At 36.5% G+C, this 14,207-nt stretch overlaps 1 protein-coding gene across 18 annotated transcripts in view; it reads right to left on the bottom strand.

Annotated features, from left to right (window-relative positions):
• The window catches only part of Hsf (Heat shock factor), a 55,140-nt gene that overhangs the window by 40,543 nt on the left and 390 nt on the right, over positions 1-14,207 (bottom strand). For 9 of the 18 annotated variants that reach the window (XR_010950513.1, XR_010950512.1, XM_067771082.1 and 6 more), the window contains exons 2-3: positions 13,974-14,207; positions 7,411-7,638 (exon numbers count right to left, since the gene is read on the bottom strand). Coding sequence is in view for 16 of the 18 variants with exons in the window: in XM_067771082.1 (XP_067627183.1) it covers positions 7,411-7,638; positions 13,974-14,051 (306 nt within the window). In the remaining 2 variants the exon portion in view is untranslated. Of the gene's footprint in view, positions 1-7,410; positions 7,715-13,973 lie in introns of all 18 variants that reach the window. The other 9 variants (XM_067771085.1, XM_067771086.1, XM_067771088.1 and 6 more) reach the window with 3 other exon arrangements.

Here is a 14,207-nt window from a genome sequence, read left to right as displayed (position 1 = left end):
CGCAACTTCTGTCAAAGTTCTCAAAGTTGTATGTAATTGGGCTCTAAGGTATTGACATTACCAGCTGGTATTCGGGCGAGTTTGCCAATGCTTTCCGACATAACAGCATTACAGTAAAATCGAAAAATTGTTTTTCATAAAATTAAATTTGAGTGTTTACTAAAGAGAAACTTAATTCACAAGGCCCTCTCTACATAGGAATTGCATTGCAGATAGGGCCATGGTGAATTAAGGTAGCGATAGATAAATTCGCTTCCTTTTTTAAGATCTGATACCTAGGTCTAAACGCGTCTTTTGATAATTCTCCCGATATATCTGAACGGGTATTTCCAGTTACGTTCTGTCGTAAAAAATTGCCCAAATTTTCTTTTAGGTTTTGCCAGCTATTATTATTTTTTTTCCTTTGTTTTAGTGAGAGCTCAACAAACTGAAAAAACAGACGTGAGTAGCAAGTACTCATGAGGTTTGATGTGTGAACATCTGTTAGCAAAAATTGCAACCTGTATTTTGCTTATATCTTTTAAACAAAACAACCAGGCAATTACCTTTTGGTGCAATTCGATTTATCTATTCGCTGACAGGTGGCGCAAAGTTTTCGTGTGTACTGCGATGCCTTGGTAGGTGTGCGATTGGTTGTCGTACACATACACTAAATAAAATTTTCGTAAATGCTGTAATGCCAAATGTCGGAAAGGTTATTTGTTATGTGCCCATTTAATTTTCATTGCGTTATTTTTAGAAACACTATGCCCAAAAAGCGTTCAAATTTATCTAAACGCACTAAAGCTGCTAAGAGGTTAAGACTAATGCGATCACAAGAATCGAGTGAAAATTATGAAACTAGGCTGTCGGCAAATAGGGAACGTATAGCATTTATCAGGTCTATGGAAACTCCTTCCGAAGGTGATGCGCGCCGACATATTGATAGGGAACGCCATGCTCTGTCGCGCGAATTGGAAGCACCGCACGAAAGAGAAATTCGTCTTAGTTTGCAGCAAGTTAGGACTAATTTAAATCAATTTTTTGAAAGCAGTGAAGGTCGACATACACGACTCAGCACTGACCGAGATCACCATGTATTGTCTCGAAGTTCTGAACCTGTTGTCGAGAGTCCCGGCTAAATGATCAGTGTATCCGCTCAGCAAACTTAAGGTCACAGGAAACAAGTGACCAAAGGGCCAAAAGGCAATTGGCTGATCGTGAATGTCACGCGCTGTCGCGCGAATTAGAAACCTCCCCTGAGAGAGAAATTCGTTTAAGTACGCAGCAAATTAGGACAAATTTAAATCGATTTTTTGAAAATGAAGAAGAACAACATATACGACTCAGCAATGACCGAGAGCGCCACATATTGTCTCGAGGTTCTGAACCTGTTGTCGAAAGGGAGTCCGGGTTAAATGAGCAGCGCATCCGCTCAGCATGTCCAAGGTTATGCCAAACAAGTAATGAAAGGGTCGATATGTTGAACGCCGATTGTGAGCATAGGACATCCGAAACGTTTTAGCATCGTGGGGAACGTTTGATAAATGATCGACATCGCCATAACATTACTAGAATGCTGGAAAGTAGCAACCAACAACGCAGCAGTATAGTTATGACTGCAGAAAATTACGAACGCCTACGTGAAGATCAAGAAACATACAGGACCAACGAGAGGGAAAGAATACGCGGAATACGGCAGTTGGAGGCAGAGGAAAATCGCCAAATTCGCCTGCATGTTGACCGCGTGCGACATACGCTAAATAGGGAACAAAATGACTCTGAAGAGCTTCCCCCAAATATTGATGTAGGTAACGGCTTACTCTCCTGGATTACTAAGACAAAAAGTGCCTTTGCATATAACACTTTAGTAGATTATGCTAAATACTCATTAATTGGTGAAATGAATTTGAAATGCAGATTTTGTGAAGCCCTTAAATTCCAAAAAGAAACGGTTGGAATGTGTTGTTCCAATGGAAAGGTCAGTTACGAAATTTTCCTAAAACCACCTGAAGTTTTGAAAGCTCTGCTCAACGGTGACCACTCGCAGTCAAAGCACTTTTTTAGAAAACATTCGTGCGTATAACAGTGCATTTCAAATGACATCTTTTGGAGCAAAACAAGTGACACAAGGACCTTTTATGCATACCTTCAAAGTCCAAGGGCAGGTTTATCACCTTAGAAGATCAGGCGGCTATTAGAAACGAAAACTTTCCACAACTTAAGCGAAGTCTGATATCTATTCTGCAAAATATGCTACATGATGTAAATCCATACGTTCGCGATTTTAAAAATGCCATTGATTTCGTTCCCAAAGAGCAAAATAATAATTATAAATTTGTAATATGTGCTGATAAAAGGCCCGCAACAGAACATACAAGAAGGTACAATCCTCCTACTACAAATGAAATTGCAGTTGTTTTAGTTGACCAAGAGTGTGAAAGGCGCGATATTGTTTTGCGCACTCATGACGATCGTCTTCATCGTATATACGAGACACATCGATCATACGATGCGCTTCAATACCCATTAATTTTTTGTCACGGGGAAGATGGATATAACTTTGAATTACATCAAATTAACCCTACTACTAGATTGCCAAACCCACATAAAAAGTTGTCGTCACAACAATTTTATGCATACATGCTACAGATAAGAGCAAACAGTTTTGTATACTTGCAAAGATTTCGTGGACTATTTAATCAGTTTATCGTCGATATGTATGCTAAAATTGAAACCGAGCGTTTGGTTTACATACGGACTAATCAAAGACGGTTGCGTGCTGAGGAGTATGTGCACTTACGTGATGCTATGCAACAAGATGGAGGTACAGAAAATTTGGGCAGATTAGTAATACTTCCGTCCAGTTTTTTGGGAGGTCCACGATACATGCACGAACGTACACAGGATACTTTTTGCTACGTTAGAAAATATGGAAAGCCTGATCTCTTTATAACGATGACAAAAAATCCGAAGTGGGCTGAAATTACACAGCAACTTTTGCCTCTTCAAAATGCATACGATCGGCACGACATAATAGAGTGTGTAGAACACATAAAGCTCTAATACGCCTAAGTACAAAGGAGAATCTGTTTGGGTCAGCTTTGTGCTTTATGTACAGCGTTGAGTGGCAAAAACGAGGTCTACCACATGCACATGCACTTCTCTGGTTTGAAGACAAAATACGCCCTAACGATATTGATAATGTGATAAGTGCCGAATTTCCAGACAGCAACACAGATGCCACACTATTTGACATAGTAAGAACACACATGGTCCATGGTCCTTGCGGGATATTAAATAGCACCTCTCCATGCATGCAGGGCGGCCGATGCTCGAAAGATTATCCACGGGCACTTATAGAACACACCATAACGGGAGAGGATGGATATCCCTCTTATCGGCGACGGTCCCCAGAAAAAGGTGGGTTTACTGCCACTTTAAGATTACGTGGTGAAGATATAATTTTGGACAATAGATGGGTCGTACCATATTCACCTGTACTCTCCAAAACGTTTCAGGCCCACATCAACGAGGATGTGTGCAGTAGTGTATCATCCATTAAATATATATGCAGGTATATAAGTAAGGGCAGTGACCAGGCAACATTTGCGTTAAGGAATGAGAATGACGAAATAACTAGATTTCAATCAGGGCGTTATATAAGCTCTTCAGAGGCCGTTTGGAGAATATTAAGCTTTCCCATTCATGAGCGATATCCCCCCGTAGTGCATTTGGAGGTTCATTTAGAAGGAGGGCAAAGGATATACTTCAATTGCGAAAACGTGACAGATCGAGTAGAAAAACCGAGGCAAACCACTTTACTGGCATACTTTCGGCTTTGCGAAAGAGACAGGTTTGCGAGGACATTAATGTATGAGGAGGTTCCCTCTTATTACACGTATGATAAGCAAAGAGGTGTTTTTAACCGCAGGAAACGGGGCAGATCTGTAGATGGGGAGACCGGCATTTTTAAGGAACATGTCATTGGACGTGTATATATGGTTCATCCTAACAATGCCGAGTGTTTTTACTTGAGGTTGTTCATTATAGTACGAGGACCTACTTCCTTTTCGGACCCGCGCACTTTTTTGGGAGTTGAATATCCCACTTTCCGCGATGCTTGCCGAGAACGCCACTTGCTTGACGATGGGATGATGCTATATCCGTCAAAATGACCAAGTTATGGGTGGTGTTACTTTTCTCTTTTGTGGAGATTTTCGGCAGATACTACCGATCATACCACGCGGTACAAGAGCGGATGAAATACGAGCGTGTTTGAAGAGCTCATATTTATAGTGCTCGAATCGGAGGCAACGTAAATGCGCAGAACCCCGAAGAAGAGGGCAAAATTACACTGCCCGATAATTTGTGCCGTACCGTACATTCTTTGCAAGAACTAATTTCTACTGTTTATAATGATCTAGGAGTATGTCATGATAACTTTTGGCTTTGCGAGAGGGCTATCTTGACGCCACGAAATGACCAGGTTTTGAAAATCAATTCGTATATACTCAACGATATTCAGGGAGAGGAGGTCGAATACTTTTCTATCAACAGAGTTTTGGAGCAAGATGACTCAACAAATTTCCCTGTGGAGTTTTTAAATAGCCTTAGTGCACCTGGACTTTCATCCCATAAAATTATTTTGAAAATCGGCGCACCAATTATTCTGTTGCGTAACCTAAGCCCACCAAAATTGTGCAATGGAACGAGGCTCAAAGTTGTTTCTCTAAAACAAAATATAATTGAAGCAGAAATTTTGACAGGCAGTGGCAGAGGATAGAGAGTCTTTATACCACGTATCCCCCTTATACCAAACAACTTTCCTTTTAGATTTAAACGTGTTCAATTCCCGGTGAGCCTTTGCTATGCTATGACAATCAACAAAGCACAAGGCCAGACGATGAGTGTTGTGGGCGCTGATCTGACTGTGAGTTGCTTTTCTCATGGCCAGCTTTACGTGGCGCTCTCACGTGTTAGTGCAGCAGACAAATTAATCGTCTATGTTCCTAACTCTTCCACATCAGGATAAGGAAACATTATAAAACAATTATTTTTTTTAAATAAGCATTAAAAATGTTAAATTTTGTATTACAAGTTAACTTTCCACACATACACATACATTCACACTGAAAAGCTAGGAATAATTTTGTTTTATGTGTGCTAAGTATGTAAGCATTCACTTTTATAACAATCATAATGCTATATATGTCTATGTATGCGCATAAGTTATTCTATAACAAATTTATATAATTCGCCTTAATGTATGCAACAATTAAAAATTAGAAAGTCGTAAAAAGCTATCAAAATGAATTCTTTTAAAATTATTCACTCAACAAAAAAGTATTATTTTTTCCAACCTAATTTGTAAAAACTAACAATTTTAAAAATGTGTACGTAGTTTTTTTTGTCAAACTCAACGATTTTGCAAGCGAAATAAACATGTATGTACCCATATATAAAAAAAACTTTCTTTTATTCTCTGGTATATCAACAGGATCTGTAAGTATTTTCTGTTTTATATTTTGAATGTGTATGTATATCCATATATGTATGTAAGTTACGGCTTATAACTTTTAACCGATTGAAGCAATATCTACTGATTTTATTGCATGCTTTATGGGTAAGCTTAGACAAAAGAACTGAAAATAAGATATGGTAATAGAAATGTGGGGGAAGAGTGAAGTAAATACCGAAAAGAGGTTGAGCGCGAGATAAGAAGAATGGGATCGCCAGAAAAAAGCACACAGTAAAGTAAGTGGGATGGACCAAGCAATAAAAGGGGAGGAGGGATAATGTGGGAAAATAAATATTGTTTTATATAAACGGAGCCTGCAACTGGTTTCGTGATTTAGGTTAGCAGAAATGTTTTAAAATTTGTTAAGTTAAAGACCCAAGATATCGATATAAAAAAAAAATAAGGGCCACTTTAATATAAATACGCATCCCGAACAACGTCGGGTACCCTGCTAGTACATAAATAAAAGAAAATTTCTGAATGGGCGTGGCTTCGCCCTTTTTAATTTAATTTTTCTAGAATACTTTTAATGCCATAAGTCGAACAAAAATTAACCAATCCTTGTGAAATTGGTAGGGGCATAGATTCTATGACAATAACTGTTTTCTGTGAAAATGGGCGAAATCGGTTGAAGCCACGCCCAGTTTTTATACACAGTCGACCGTCTGTCCTTCCGCTCGGCCTTTAACACGATAACTTAAGCAAAAATCGATATATCTTTACTGAAATTAGTTCACGTACTTATCTGAACTCACTTTACTTGGTATAAAAAATGGCCGAAATCCGACTATGACCACACCCACTTTTTCGATATAGAAAATTACGAAAAATGAAAAAAAAAATGCCTTAATTCTATACCAAATATGAAAAAAGGGATTTTGTAATTGGATTGGTTTATTGACGCAAAATATAACTTTAAAAAAACTTTGTAAAATGGTTGTGACACCTTCCATATTAAGTAGAATAAAATGAAAAAGTTCTGCAGGGCCAAATCAAAAGCCCTTAGAATTATGGCAGCAATACTGTTCGTGGTATTACATATATAAATAAATTAGCGGTACCCGACAGATAATGTTCTGGGTCACCCTGGTCCACATTTTGGTCGATATCTCGAAAACGCCTTCACATATACAACTAAGGGCCACAGCCTTTTAAAACCCTCATTAACACTTTTCATTTGTTTCCCATATCGTACAAACACATTCTAGACCCCTGGTCCACCTTTATGGCGATATCTCAAAAAGGCGTCCACCTATAGAACTAAGGCCCACTCCCTTTTAAAATACTCATTACCACCTTTCATTTGATTCCCATATCGTACAAACACATTCTAGACCCCTGGTCCACCTTTATGGTACATCCGATCCGATTTTCAGGATTAAAAAGTACCTACTTACTACCTTAAATATGTAAGGTGTAACCCCCTATACCTCTGTGTTCTTTGCATTTGAATGATTTAATACATAAGTATATAGTATGTTTTTCTAATTATCATATATTTAAGTTGCCAAGCCTTTTGTTTGTTTTTTATACTATACTTTTTTTAGTCTGATTAATTGTTAAATTTGTAGACTAATAAATAAATAAATAAATCTCGAAAAGGCGTCCACCTATAGAACTATGGCCCACTCCCTTTTACCTTCCATTTGATACCCATGCCATACAAACACATTCCAGGGTTATCCGAGGTTCATTTTCCTAAGTGGTGATTTTCCCTTATTTTGTCTCCAAAGCTCTCAGATGAGTATGTAATGCTCGGTTACACCCGAACTTAGCCTTCTTTACTTGTTTACTTGCAAGTTGTGAAATAGGTAAATAGCGTTGTTGCCAAATTTCTGTTTTGGTTGTTTTGCATGCGATTTGTGTTGAATTGTGGTTGTGAAAACAAGAGAATCGTGTATAAGACTTACCTTGCTCCAACATATTAGAGAATTTGTATCGGGATCATCCACCAATCGCCAAAGCTTAGCTAGGAAGGCTGGTACACCGGCACCAGTTTCACTGAATGTATGCATTGGCTCTTTTGTTGTTGGTTCTTGTTTAATTTGATGGGTTTCTAATAGGTCAGCAATTTCGTTTCTTTTATTAAAACGTATCCTAACTTTGGATGATGTTGTCGGTTCTGAAGTTTTGCCTTCCTATAGATGTTGATTATTCAGTATTCTTTAGTATTTAAAACACACTTCAAATGGTTCAAATTATGTTTTGCTGTTACTAAGGCATATATAAAAAGAAATCCTTTTGCAATTTACATACATAAAAATATCAACGCATATAGCTAATTTACATATTGTTACGAATATTAGCAAACTCTGCCAACTCTATGCCGATGCTAAACAGTGATATCATGCACATCCATAGATCAATCATTATGTATCTACTACATAAACGAATCAATAATTGCGTCTACACATATGTACGTATACGAGCAGCGGAGAAACAATGCACAAACACATGTATATATCTTATCTGAGTTGCCACAAGAGAGGACAATAATTTGTGCAAATATTACTCAAATGAGAAATTATACATCTGTAGTTGTAGCTGAGAAATTTATAACTAAAAGCCTTCTGCGATTTACAACCAGATTGACTGAATTTTTGTATGTGTGCGTGTCGGGTATTTGACGCTTGCCCCGCGACTATGAAATAAAAAGTCATCAATCAACACTTGCATTGAGAAACCGTAGCGTTCGGACGTGAATATGCCGTCATCGGATGATGACTTTTTTTTACTTGCAAATACAGCAGTTTTATTAAATAATAAAAAAATTAATAAACATTTTATTAAATAATAATAAAAGCTTTACATTCCATAAAGCTGCTAAACATTGATAATTTTCAATAAATTTTAATATGATTTGCTGTTCTTCCGCGCACTTGTTCATTTTGAATGTCGACACAAACTAAATACAACACTGCGTTTTGTCAATCACACCCCGCGACTATCAAATAAGCTAGCGTCAAATGAAAAAATCAAAAATTTTTGATTTTCATCAACGTGTAGCCGACAACAAATACGTGTCACGAAGCCACCCGACTGCACTAACACACACAAAATTCAGTCAATCTGGTTGTAAATCGCGGAAGGCTCTAACTAAGTAAAATTCTGGAAGCGCCAAGAAGATGCCACGAGGAAATCACAGAGTATAAAAGCATCAGCGGTAGAGGCGCTATGGTCAATTTCGATTAAGACGCTATCTAGCGAGCAATAGCAGTATTATTCTGAAAGAGTTTTCATTTAAGCTATCAGTCAGTTTGGTTATTAAGCCAGCTAGATGCAAAGTATAAGTGTTATTGTGAAGTACTGTAATAAAGGCCATTTTTCCATTATTCAATATTGGAGTTATCTAATCAACAGTTTAGTGATTGGAACAGAGCAAAAGGGCAAATAAGAGGATTTGCAAGTAAATTCGTTACAATATGTATTCCGGTTAGTCTTTATTTTAGCTCAAAGCCGCTACAACAAAATCATCAAAATTATAACAACCACATGCAAATTTTTAATGTTTTTTTGTAAATATTTCTGGACAAAAATAAAATTTTCAGTTTCCCAAAGCGCGTCTTTTGAAACGCATTTTAGTACTTCTGAACTAATGTAAAGAATAGCCTATATATAGAGTTGGGATTCTACCGGGTATTTACCATTTTTATGGGTAAATACCAGGAAAATACATTTTTTTGGGTATTTAAAAATCATTTGAATCGAGGCTGCTTGGAATTACAATTCAGAAATTAAATTTATACGTCATTTAAAATTAAAAAAATTTCGTTTTGATTTTAAACAAACAACCCAGCAAACACTCGGAGTCAACAATTAGTCTGAAAGGAGTCCAAAATTTGGATCGTTTACACTCGTTATGAAGTCATTTAGGAGCCTGAAGCGAATTTCATATGCTCATATTTTGCCTCTAACATAAGTCTAATACAGGCCTCCTTCCGATATCATACATGAGCCTTATTGGCGTCATATACTGCTAATTTTGAGTCTTTTAATGACACTACTTCAGGGCTTTTAGGAAGAATTTTTGCCATATATCCGAAGCGGAAAACATAGGGGAGAAAATTGTTGTGATAAAACTCCCATGAGGTTAAGATAGAAATGAAATAAGTATTGGTTGAATTAATTATTTATTTAGAACGAATTGTGGCAGAAAATTTTATGAGTTTTTATTCCGGAGCTGCCTAGTTTACTGATTTTAATATTTTTCCTTTGTTCATAATTTCATCAAATTGGAGTCATAAAAGGCCCTAAGGTGATAGCATTTTTGAAGCTGATATTTTTCGGACCCATATGTATGTATGTATGTATGTATTTACACCTCAAACATGCTCACATCGCTCATAATTTAAGAATCCGAAACGCGTCCAAAATAAGTGGCCAATGTAGGAATCAAAAAAGCGTCAAAACGCGTAGGAGGGTAAAAGAAATTTTAATTTTTGCCTTTTATTTATTTAAAAATTATCATTTATCAACTATTTATGTTCGTCACAGCGAGTTTGGAACAAATTTTGAAAATTTGTTACAATTTTTCATTTTAATACAAAATGAATTACATTTGTACATTATTATTACACTTGCTATTCTTTTTTTGTATAACCATCGACGTTTTTCCGCTCATGAACGCTTCTCGACATTTTGAATGTGACCGCAAAGCTGCCACGCTCTGTCCAGGTGTGTCGAACTATATATGACCCCAATAAGCGCTGACGATGCCTAATAAATAGGCCATATATGTGTCAGATAATCAGTTTATTAGAGTTAAAAATGACGCCAGAAAGTTACAGTAGAGTATAATATGAGCTATTTAAACGCCTTTTAACACTTATGTCGGACTCTTAATTAGGCTCAAATGATATACGTTAACAGGCTCATATAGGGCGACCATTGCAAGAAGGAAATACATTGGTTTCGGCCTCCTAAATGAGCACATACCGACTGTAAACGCTCCAATTTAGATATTTTTTCGACTCTTTTTTGACTTAAAATGTTTACTGGGCAAACTTAATTCTTTGCAACGGCATGCATTATTGACTAAATATTTTTGAAAAACGTTGAATTACAGATTAAAACTATTCAACCGATAGAGTAATGGATAACTACCCACCAATATAGGACAAATTGGGTACATTTTGGATTGAATTTGTGTGTTTGTTCCCATATTTTCCAAAAGATTATTTTTACCCTTCTTTTGGGTAAATAGTTGGGTATTTACCCATTTTTACATTATATATAACCAATTTACCGGGTATTTACCATTTGGGTATTTACCCCTTTCCCATCTCTACCTATATATTGTGGATATTATAGCTCGATATTGGGTATTTTCTGTGGTCATAAGCAATAATCGCCTAAGGCCCATATAAAATTATGGGGGTCGGCTATACACTAAGGGACCAATTGGTTTCATTCGTAAACCAAAAGGGAATGAACTTTGAAATTTGGCACATAGGTTCTCAGGGAGTTCCCCAACGAGAGTCAGTGAGTAATTTTTAATAGTTATCAACAATTTACTAGTATTTAGTTGTTAAAGTTACCATGGTAAAACTATCACTTTTTATCAACATAAGAACACTTTCACAAGAACCTTATACATAAGTACACTTTATAATGTTTATAAAACCACGGTAATAGTCCAGTTGAGGGGTCGACTGCTAATATGCTACTAAAAATTTCGAGAGAGGTATCAAACGACGCGTATATTTGCAGTTGAAGTTGGCGATTTTCATGTGGTTGTTGTTGTGTTGTACGCACAAAAAAAATTGTGCATCACCGTGGCGGTAGCCACGTTTATACCACACACCCGGACTTGGCATGGCGTAGCCCCGGGTTATTTTTTATAAGCGCGGCGAAGGCCGCCAACGCTGAAAGGTGTTCTGCGCAAAAATACTATGGATCCCATCCCCGGTTTCGGCAGTACCCGCGTGTCTTTTTTCGGTTTTTCGTTAATATCTCTGTGGCAACAAATAATAACAACTTAAATCGAGTTAAGAAATTAGACCAATCAGAATTTCTTCTGCCGGTTTTTAGTAACAAAAAAGCTTAGTTTTGTAGAACTTTTATCGGTTTTATATTATTTGGTTTCTAGACCATTAAATCTATTACGTTTGGCTAAGTTATGAAGCAGTTTACTTTTAAAAAATCGCTGGAGGAAATTTCAACTGGTATAATTTCTTAACTCGACTTAAGTTGTTATGATTTGTTGCCACAGATCTTTTGAATGATTTAATATTTTTATTTTCCGCCTTCGGATTATTAATACTGATGTCAAGACGCGTCGTTTGACACCTCTCTCGATTTTTTGGTAGAGTATTAGCAGTCGACCCCTCAACTAGACTATTACTATTCCAAATTTTCAATTTTTAATAAAACATACATAAATTATTTAAAAAATAAAAAGCGACGCAGGCGAAAATGGTAAAAGCCTAGTTGAGGAGTCGACTGCTAATACGTTACCAAAAATTTCGAGAGAGATATCAAACGACGCGTCTTGACATCAGTATTAATAATCCGAAGGCGGAAAACGAAAAATAACTCGTTCAAAAGATATTAACGAACAACTGAAAAAAGGCCCGCGGGTACCTCCGAAACCGGTGTGGTATCCATAGAATTTTTGCGCAGAATACCATTCTGTGTTGGCGGCCTTCGGCCGCGCTTATAAAAAATTACCCTGGGTGGGTCCAACACCGGTTTGGAGACCAAAACTATATCCGCGCAAAACACATATAGACAAAAGTGTTCGTGATTTAACGTATGTGCACGTTAATAATATGCCACGCCCATAAATTTATTGAAATATTTTTAATTCAAATCTTTTTAATTATTACAATGTATTAGCTTGTCAACATCAAAAGCTTACTAAAGGGTTTATAAAGGAAGAATTTGGAAAAATTGGTCCTGATGTTACAAAAAAATTGGTACACTCAATGCCTAATCGGCTTCAAGAAGCTTTAAAGTCCAAAGGAAGACAAACCAAATATCAGAAACTAGTATATTTCATTATTTTTATTAATTAATTCAAGGTGACGAATACTTTTGTCCACATAATTTAGTACCTATTTTACTTAATCGTATTTATTTAAAATATTGCAGCGCTCATTAAAAGCTTTTCAGTACTATGATAAAGCTAATACATTGTAATAACTAATAAGATTTGAATTTAAAATATTTCAATAATTTATGGGCGTGGCATATTATTAAAATGCACATACGTTGAATGACGAACACTTTTGTTTATATGTGTATGTTCACAATTTTTTTTTGTGGGTGCGACAAAACATTACAGCAACCACATGAAAATCGCCAACTTCAACTGCAAATATCTCCGGACAGAGATACAATTTTTTCTTTTCCGGCTTCGGATTATTGTTCTCGAGATTAATACGCGTCTTTTGATACCTCTCTCGATATTTTTTGACGCGTATTAGCAGTCACCCCTCAACTAGAATTTTACTCCAAGCTTTTTTTTACTTTTATTGCAAATTTTCAATTTTTATAAAATATACGTAAAATAATTAAAAAAATAAAAAGCGTCGCAGGCGAAAATTTCTATTTTTTTATTTTTCTTAAAATAAATGGAGTTGAACTATTAAGAACACTTTTCAATCGTCGGTATAATTTATAGCATCATTTTAGCACCCACCAAGCAGTGAATTAGATAAAATGGCTGTATGCTTGTGTTCGCAAATAAATTAAATAAAATATTAAAATTTTACAATAGCCATTATCCGGTGGCAAGATCCTGAGCCAGATAAATAATTTCATGTAAGTGCAACAACAACGATTTGTGCCAGATAAATCCAGATGGAAGTCTGGTTCAATTTGTGAGCCAGATAATTTGTTAATTACTTGTCTTTCGTTTGGCAACGCTGCCTTTAATAAACCTACTTTTTCAAAAATAGATTTCGCTGCTTAGCCTTTCTTCGTATGAGTTAAATGAAAAACAGCGGCGACATCTGCCTATCGCATTTCACGTGTGCGAAAATATCACGACATCTGCTTCTCGTGTCTCTCTATGCTCCAGAGCATTACCGTGAGAATTGAGCGTGAGCCGGAGCTTTGAAACTTACTGGATGACGGCAAAGACTACGCAAATTTAACAATTTTTTATTCCAAATTTTCGCCTGCGGCGCTTTTTTTTTTTTAATAAATTGAGTAGTTTTCTCTTAATACATAATATAAAGTCTGATAGCACCATTTTTCCTCAATTCACTGCGTTTTCTTGCATTTTTTTGGTAACTTTAATATTAAATTGTAATCAAACTATATGCCTCCGGCTGGTGGGGGTTGTGTTTTTAGCAAGGGGAGTCACCGCCCCCAACCCCCTACCCAAGGTTCCATAATGTATAGTCTACCCATTTATAGGACTTGCGCGATTGTTTTTCGTGACCATAGGTATGTAGGCACATGGCCACATAAATATATATATATATATGTGAGACATATATCTGGAGCAAAATGAATTTCACCACACCTGTTCGACGTCATAAAATAGGTTTTTAATTTGCCGATGCTTCACTTTTCCGTCAAAATTACTACGCGTATTTGCCATATAGAGGGCTAATTCCTCTGTATTTAAATTTTGATGGAATAAAATTATTATCAGCCTTTACACTACTTTCAAGTTTTGTTTGTGTTCTTTTTGGATATTCCTTCTTTCGCTTTGTTCACTTTCTTAAATTTTTGTTGCTGGGTAAATTGGACGAAA

Source organism: Eurosta solidaginis, chromosome 3 (assembly GCF_040869045.1).
Source record: "Eurosta solidaginis isolate ZX-2024a chromosome 3, ASM4086904v1, whole genome shotgun sequence".
Lineage (NCBI taxonomy): Eukaryota > Metazoa > Arthropoda > Insecta > Diptera > Tephritidae > Eurosta > Eurosta solidaginis.
This window is presented reverse-complemented; position numbering and strand designations above follow the sequence as displayed.